The sequence below is a fragment of the Quercus robur genome, chromosome 3, assembly GCF_932294415.1.
Source record: "Quercus robur chromosome 3, dhQueRobu3.1, whole genome shotgun sequence".
Lineage (NCBI taxonomy): Eukaryota > Viridiplantae > Streptophyta > Magnoliopsida > Fagales > Fagaceae > Quercus > Quercus robur.
Genome location: NC_065536.1, coordinates 56,956,969 through 56,964,853, shown reverse-complemented (window position 1 = coordinate 56,964,853; position 7,885 = coordinate 56,956,969). Strand labels below are relative to the sequence as shown.

Sequence of the window (7,885 nt, the reverse complement as noted above, 5' to 3'; positions counted from 1 at the left end):
TATAGTCCTCGGAAAACTAGAACCGAGGAGCTTTTCTTCGTATTTTCTCCGCCTCCGACTTTTCCTCGGGCAAGATGTCATCTTTGAGGAATTTCACAATAGGGTCTATCCAGCTTGAGTTCGAGAACCATGCAAGACCTTGGTTCTGTCTAGCAATTAGATTATTACCAGAATGCGAGACGTGTAATCAAGATGGACTTAAAATATGAACTAGACAAACACTTTTATTAATAGTAATACCTTCTCAGGTTATTTACATTCCATGGACAAGGTACAGTTTTTTCATCTAAGTCTTCTAGGTAGTACGCTCCTATCCCCGCGACTGAAGTAATCTAGTATGGCCCTTCCTATTTAGGTCCAACCTTTCCCCATGATGGGTTTTTAGTAGCACCCATAACTTTCCTCAGCACTAAGTCCCCTGGTGCTAGCGGTCTAAGCTTCACGTTGGCATCATATTCCTGTTTGAGCTTCTAATGGTAATAGGCCAATTGGACCATTGCCTTTTCTCTTCGTTCGTCGATCAGGTCTAGGCTCCTCTCCAGTAGTTCGTCGTTACTATCCGAGGTGAATGAACTTGTCCTCAGCGTTGGGAAGTTTGCCTCTAGAGGGATAACGGCCTCTGCCCCATAGGTCATGGCAAAAGGCGTCTCCCCTGTCGACCACCGTGGTATAGTTCGATAGGTCCATAGGACGTGCGGCAGCTATTCCACCCATCTTCCTTTGGCGTTATCCAGTCTCTTCTTAAGTCTGTTGACTATGACCTTGTTAACAGCCTCGGCTTACCCGTTTCCTTGAGGATAGGCTGGGGTTGAGTACCTGTTAGTGATCCCCAACTCGCAGCAGTATCTTTTGAAGGCCTTGCTGTCAAACTGGAGTCCATTGTTTGAGATGAGGGTGCGAGGTACTCCGAATCGTGTGACAATGTTTCTCTAGATGAATTTCTTAGCATCCACGTCTCTGATGTTGGCCAGAGGCTTGGCTTCGACTCACTTGGTGAAGTAATCTGTGTCGACCAGTAGGTATCTCTTATTTCTTGCTGCCTTTAGAAAGGGTCCTATGATATCCAGGCCCCACTGGGCTAATGGCCACGGACTGGACAGAGGGTTGAGGGCCCCGCCAAGTTGATGAATATTCGGAGCGAACCTTTGGCACTAGTCGCATTTTTTAACATACTCCAAGGCTTCCTTCTGCATCCTCGGCCACCAGTATCCCTAGGTAATGGCTCGGTGTGACAGAGATCTTCCTCTTGTGTGACTCCCGCAGATCCTTTCGTGCAGCTCTTCAAGCAGCAGTTCTGATGCCTCAGGGTGGACGCACAGTAAGTATGGTTCGGAATATAAGCGTTTGTACAATTTATAGTCCTCGGACAACTAGAACCGAGGAGCTTTTCTTCGTATTTTCTCCGCCTCCGAATTTTCCTTGGGCAAGATGTCATCTTTGAGGAACTTCACAATAGGGTCTATCCAGCTAGGGCCCATTCTGACCTCATGAACATGGATCATGCCTTTGACTACTTCCTTCACTTTGTCAAGGTGCTCAACGAGAATAATTCGAGGCAGATCCCATGCCAAGGAGGTGGCAAGCGTGGCCAGTGAATCTGCATGAGTGTTTCCACTTCTAGGGACATGCGACAAGTTGAAAAAGTCGAAGCCCAGTTGTAAGCATTTGACCCGGCTTATACTCTTGCATCCTTGCATCTCTGGCCTCTAATTCTCCCTTTACCTGGCCTACTACCAGCCTTGAGTCCAAGAACATCTCCACTGCCTTTCCTCCCATTTCTGTACCATGGCAATTCCTTGTAACAGGGCTTCATACTCAGCTTCGTTGTTTGTGGCTGAGAACGCAAGTCTCAGGGACTTCTCTATGATGTCTTCCTCGGGAGATATTAGGACTAGCCCCACTCCAGATCCTCTCTGATTTGCTGCGCCATCAATATACACTTTCCAGCATGAGGGTCCTGGTGTAGAGATCACTCCAACCGATTTTCCATCCATGTTCTGCTCCTCTGCCACTATTTCTACTGGGGGTTCAGCAAATTCGGCTACTAAGTCAGCCAGGACTTGGCCCTTGATAGAGGTCCGAGGCATGTATTTGATGTCAAAAGCTCTTAGAATTGTGCTCCATATGGCAATCCTTCCAATGTAGTCAGTGGTTCGCAGCACAAACTTCAAGGGTAGTTGGATTAGAAATAATGGGGAACCTTTCACGTGGCGTGGACCACAGCCAATATGGCTTTCTCCAGGGGTAGATATCTGACCTCGGCTTCACGTAATAAACCGGCTTTTGGACGCCATTGTCGTCCCATATTGGCACCAAGCTTACGGCATAGGGGGCTACAGCAATGTATGCATACAGAACTTCATCGGTCTCAGGACCGGACATGATAGGTAGCCGGGATAGGTAATCCTTGAGTTGCTGGAAGGCCACCACACAGTCCTCGGACCAGTTAAACCCCTTCCACTTGTTGATCAAGAGATAGAACGGCCTACATCTGTCCGCCGATCTAGAAATGAATCGATTGAGGGTTGCGATCATCTCGGTAAGCTTTTGGACCTTCTTTGCGTTTTATGGCGGTTTCAGGTCATTAATGGCCTTGATCTGGTTAGGGTTGACCTCGATTCCCCTATAGGTAATCATGTAACCCAAAAACTTGCCTTACCCCATGCCAAAGGAGCACATGGAAGCGTTTAGGCGCAGCTTATGTTTCCTCAAGACGCCAAAGGTGCCGCCGAGGTCCCTTAAATGCTTGGACACTACTCTACTTTTCACTACCATATCATCGACATAGATTTCGATGTTCTTGCCCAGCTGTGGTTCGAACATTCTTGTCATTATCCTTTGATAAGTGGATCTGGCATTCTTCAGGCCAAATGGCATTACCTTGTAGTGGTAATTTCCGATTGGTGTCACGAAGGTCGTTTTCTCCTAATCCCCCAGTGCTAGTGGTATTTTGGTGATAGCCTTGAAAGGCGTCTAAGAAGCTCATCCAAGGATGGCCTGCTATCGCATCCACTAGTTGGTCTATCCGAGGCATTGAGAACGGGTCCTTAGGGCACGCCTTATTTAGGTCTGTGAAGTCCACGCAAACTCGCCATTTCCCACTTTTCTTTTTGACCACCACCGTATTGGCTAGCTATTTGGGGTAAAAGAATTCTTTTATAGCCCCCGCATGCTTAAGCTTCACCACTTCGTCTCTAATCGCATCGGCATGCTCTTTTGACGGGTGATGGAGTGGTTGCTTCTTGGGAATGATGGCCGGGTTGACATTGAGGTGATGGCAGATGAAGGCTAGGTCGATCCCGGGGGCGTCACAGGCATCCCATGCAAATACGTCAATATTCCTTTTAAGGAACTCAATCAGCTCCTCCTTCTCTTGAAAGGGCAGTTGGGCCCCTACTCAAAAGAACTTCTCTGAGTCGTCATCAATAATCACCTCTTCCAGGTCTTCGCATTTCACCTCGGCACTTGTGTCAGGGGGCAAAACCGAGGTCTTTAGTCGCTATAAATTCTCCTTAGCGGAGGCTGAGGACTCTGCGTCGAGCCGATGTGAGATGACCGCTACCACGCATTGCCTCGCCGTGGGTTGGCAACCACGGATTTCAAGGACTTGGTTTCTTGATGGGAATTTCACCTTCTGGTGTAACGAGGATGCAACAGCTCCTAAGGTATGGAGCTAGGGTCTACCAACAATGGCTGTATAGGGAGAGTAGGTGTTCACCACGATGAAGTTCACTTCCACTATTTCCAGGCCGGTCTGGATGGGCAATCTAATCATGCCCATTGGAATGACAAGCTTTCCATCGAAGCTCATCAGAGGGGAGTTGTAGGGCGTCAAATCTTCTAGTTTTAACCCCAGCCCCTTGTATAAGTCGGGGTACATAACCTCAGCCGCGCTATCACCATTCACCATCACTTTTTTCACATCGTAGTCCCTGATTCGGAGGGTGATTAGCAGCGTGTCATCGTAGGGTTGGATGGTCCCGATCTTATCTTCCTTTGAAAAACTCAAAACGGGACGAAAGCTCATTCTGGCCCTCTTCGGCCCTGGTTAGGACTCCTCGGTAGACAGTTGAGCCACCGATAACACTCGTGCAGGGTGCATGCCTGTTCTCCCTGGCGTGGCCACGATGACGTTGATCGTTCCTGTGGGTGGCCTCAGGGCAGCATCCCTCCTAACCTCTTAAGGCCCTTGATGACCACTGAAATGATGCAGAAGGTGCTTCAACCTTTCTTCCAGGACTAACTGGTCTAGGTAGTTCCAGAGGTTCTTACAGTTCTCCGTAGTGTAGCCATGGTCTTGGTGGTATTGGCAATAAAGGTTCTGATCGCGCTTCGAGGGTTTCCCACCATCTTATTCGGCCACCTAAAATATGGCTCGTTCTTGATTTTCTCCAAAACCCGACGTACTGGTTCTCGGAATACGGCGTTAATAGACTGTGCATTGGCTGTTCCAGGTCGTCCTACAAAGTCCCTCCTCGGGTGGTTACTGCTATACCAGTCTGACCTGAAATCCCTCCTCTCTTGAGGGATAACCTTCTCTTTTCCTCCTCCCTGTAACTGGTCTTCCTCTACTCACTTGTACTTGTCGATCCGATCCATCAGTTGACACATACTGGTGACGAGCTTGCTAGTCAGAGACTTCTGCAGGCCGTGATCAGCTGGGAGACTATTTTTGAAAGTGATAATGGCGATGTCGTCAAAGTTGTCTTCTATTTCATTGTACGTCTCCCAATATCTGTCTGAGTAGGCCTTTAAATTTATGGTTTCTCTATCATGCATGGATAACGACAACAAAGCGCTCAAAGGCCGAGGGGCTCTGCAGTTCGTAACGAAGCGGGAGCCAAAAACTTGGGTCAGCTGCCTATACGAGTCGATGGAGTTCGTCTTCAGACCATCAAACCACCTTATCGCCACTGGTCCCAAGTTGGACGGGAAAACCTTGCACATCAGTGCCTCATTCCTAGAATGGACAGCCATCCTTTGGTTGAACTGGCTCACATGCTCCACCGGGTCTGTTCTACCGTTGTAAATGGTGAAGGTTAACTGTTGGAACCGTCGAGGAAGTACGGCCCCTTCTATGTGATGCATGAAAGGCGACTTAGAGAGTTGATCCAGTGCCTTGCTCATGGCGTCGTTTCCCAAGCCGTTGGGAGATGGGCTTCTGCGCCTACGCCTCCGGTAGTATTCTTCTTTGTGGGAGAAGGTAAGAACGAGATTGCCTTTGCTGTGCATGGTGCAGCTTTCTTTTCAAATCGTCTATCTCTTACTGCATGGACTGCCTATCGTTCTGTTTTTGAGACATATGGCTCCTAACTTCCTCCTGTTCCGGGGCCCGGTTGTTGTTTGGTCTCTGAAGCACGTGGTTACCCGCACGAGAGTGGCTCTTGCTGGTTTGGGTGGTATTTACGCTTCCTTCTCAAAACTTTCCATTCTCTTCGTTTCGGTCTTGCTCGAGGTTGGGGAAGTTACCCTGTTGCTATGATTTGGCTGGTTCGAGCTGATGGGCCCCTGCTTGATGAGGGCCTGATCCTACCATGCCGGATCGTTGTCCTTACTAATACACAAGTTCTTCCCACAGACGGCGCCAATTGTAAGGCGTGGGTTTGAGCGCTCATTCTGTTGGAGGAAAGGTCTTAGGCCCAACTAGCCCAATACAATGAATTTTTAGAAAGTGGGTTTAAGAACTAGGTGTTAGTCTAAACCACAATCACAGGACATGATTAAGTGCGTGTGAACCAATAAGAAATTGGGTTCGGGCATGAAATGTTGTCCCCGAGTGTTTCATCTAAGAAGCTTGGTATTCTACTTCTTCCACTTTTAATACTAGGTTACTGTCGTTTTCAAGACCATGCAGACTGTTGCAATTTTCTCATTTTTCTCTCTTCCTGCCCCTTTTTTGCAATCCCCTATTCTTGGGGGGTCTTTCCCAGATCTTGACCCTCCATCTGTTGATTGTGCAATCCATTACTCGAGTGCTCGTCCCATCAGCTACCTTCCCAAACCCTCTGTGAGTTGCGGCAACTAAGGCCATTCTGTTCAGGGGTCCTTTCATTATTAATGCGGCCAGGACGTTAGTTGGGCGCATTAAATGCGGAGGTGACAGTTTTTCCTTGAACTGCTCCTACACCATACCTCCATGTGCGTCCTACTGTACTCGTCCTTTCTTCGTGGGACGCTTTGGGAGGCTGTCTTTGATGGCGTGCCATTCTTTCCTACTGGAGTCTGGAATGCTGAGGACAGAATCGTCCTCGGCAACATCTCTAGGCCATTTGGATTTTCATCGTATGTCCTCGGACATTTCTCTCCTCGGCGCGGGCCTTGGGCCGAGCACAAAGTGGGCCGAGGTCGCCAAGTTCTCTGACCCCACATATATAAAATGTCATATGTAAGTAAAGAAAAATATATTAATGAATAAAAAACTATCATATGTGAGTAGAGTAAAAAAAAAAAAAAAACACATTTGTTAAAATAAAATAAAATAATAATAAAATGTTATATATGAGTGAAGCAATAAAAAATTGGTTTAGGAAAAAAATAACAATTTGTTACATATAGACCGAAAGCACAATACATGATAGAATTTAGTGGAATAGATTGAAATGGGTGGAACGTCATGAAAATTTAAAATAAGATGTAATAGATGGGTGATTTGTAGTTTTGGTTAATTAATTGGAATGAAAAATTCTATTTGTATTAGGGGTAATTATTGAGTACTCCTGAAGTATCATAAATGCGTTTTTTCCCTCTCACATAATTGTGAGTTCCATTAATTAAATTTATGGTGAGACCCACAATTCATGGGAAAATTATGGTGGATCTTAGAGTACACATTTATGGTAGAGGAAGAAGTACATATTTATGGTATTCTAAGAGTATTCAATAATTTTACTTGTATTGGAAGGAGCAAAATGAGATTCATATTTTCTTTTTGCTAAACAAATGAAATTCATATTATATATTAACTTTTAAACATATATTATATCACAATTGTTTTATGTAACTAGTGTTGGCTACACGTGCAAGGCATATGCTGTCCTAGTAGTGGGAAAATTAATATAGATTTTGTGTGTGAAACCGTGAATTTTGGCTTACCTAATTTGACTATATTAAAAAAAAAGTTTAAGAATACAACAAAATATCACAATATTTTCACAATATCTTCATTTTTAGGATCCCAATAGATATTTTTTTATTTTATTTGAGAGAAATGCTACATTCATAACATTTTTAGAACAAATTCTAAATGACAAGTTAATATTGGTTTTAAATTGATAACATTATTATTGTTATTCTTAAAACATTTATTTTCAATTGTGGTTGGTCATAGTCTCATATTTTATTATTTTATTTCGACTTGTAAGAAATTGATATTTCAATATTTGTAAAAATATTGTGAAATTTGTTGTGCCGGTATAACAATATATATGTCAACGTACATAAATATTTAAAAAAAAAAACACACAAACCGATTACTGGGGAAAAAAAAACTTTAGGCACAGTAGAAATTAATGTTAAAATGTTGTGAACTTAGCATTTTTTTATTTGATCTATAAGAAACTGAGATCTGAACAATTGTGAAAATATTGTGATAATAATAATTGTAGTAACATTTTCTCAAAACATTTATTTTCAGTTGTGGTTAGTCACAGTCTCATATTTTATTATTTTATTTTGACTTGTAAGAAATCGACACATCAATAATTGTGAAAATATTATGAAATTTGTTGTATCAGTATAACAATATATATGCCAGCTTATATAAATATTTCATAGAAAAAAAATGCAAACCAATTACTGGGAAAAAAAAAAAAAACTTTAGGCATTGTAGCTACGGTGCCAGTTGAATAAACCAAAAGTATTGTAGCTCTAGTGCTATCCATTAATA

The 7,885-nt window shown here is 44.0% G+C and overlaps 1 protein-coding gene across 1 annotated transcript; it reads right to left on the bottom strand.

Annotated features, from left to right (window-relative positions):
- Positions 1 to 4,572: 4,572 nt before the first annotated feature.
- Positions 4,573 to 5,232, bottom strand: LOC126719831 (uncharacterized). The gene has a single exon (XM_050422342.1). The coding sequence runs from the start codon at positions 5,230 to 5,232 to the stop codon at positions 4,573 to 4,575; it is 660 nt and encodes a 219-aa protein (XP_050278299.1).
- Positions 5,233 to 7,885: the final 2,653 nt, after the last annotated feature.

Bases quoted from the DNA above. Each gene is read 5' to 3' on its own strand.
- LOC126719831 (XM_050422342.1), bottom strand. From the start codon at position 5,232: ATGCACAGCAAAGGCAATCTCGTTCTTACCTTCTCCCACAAAGAAGAA.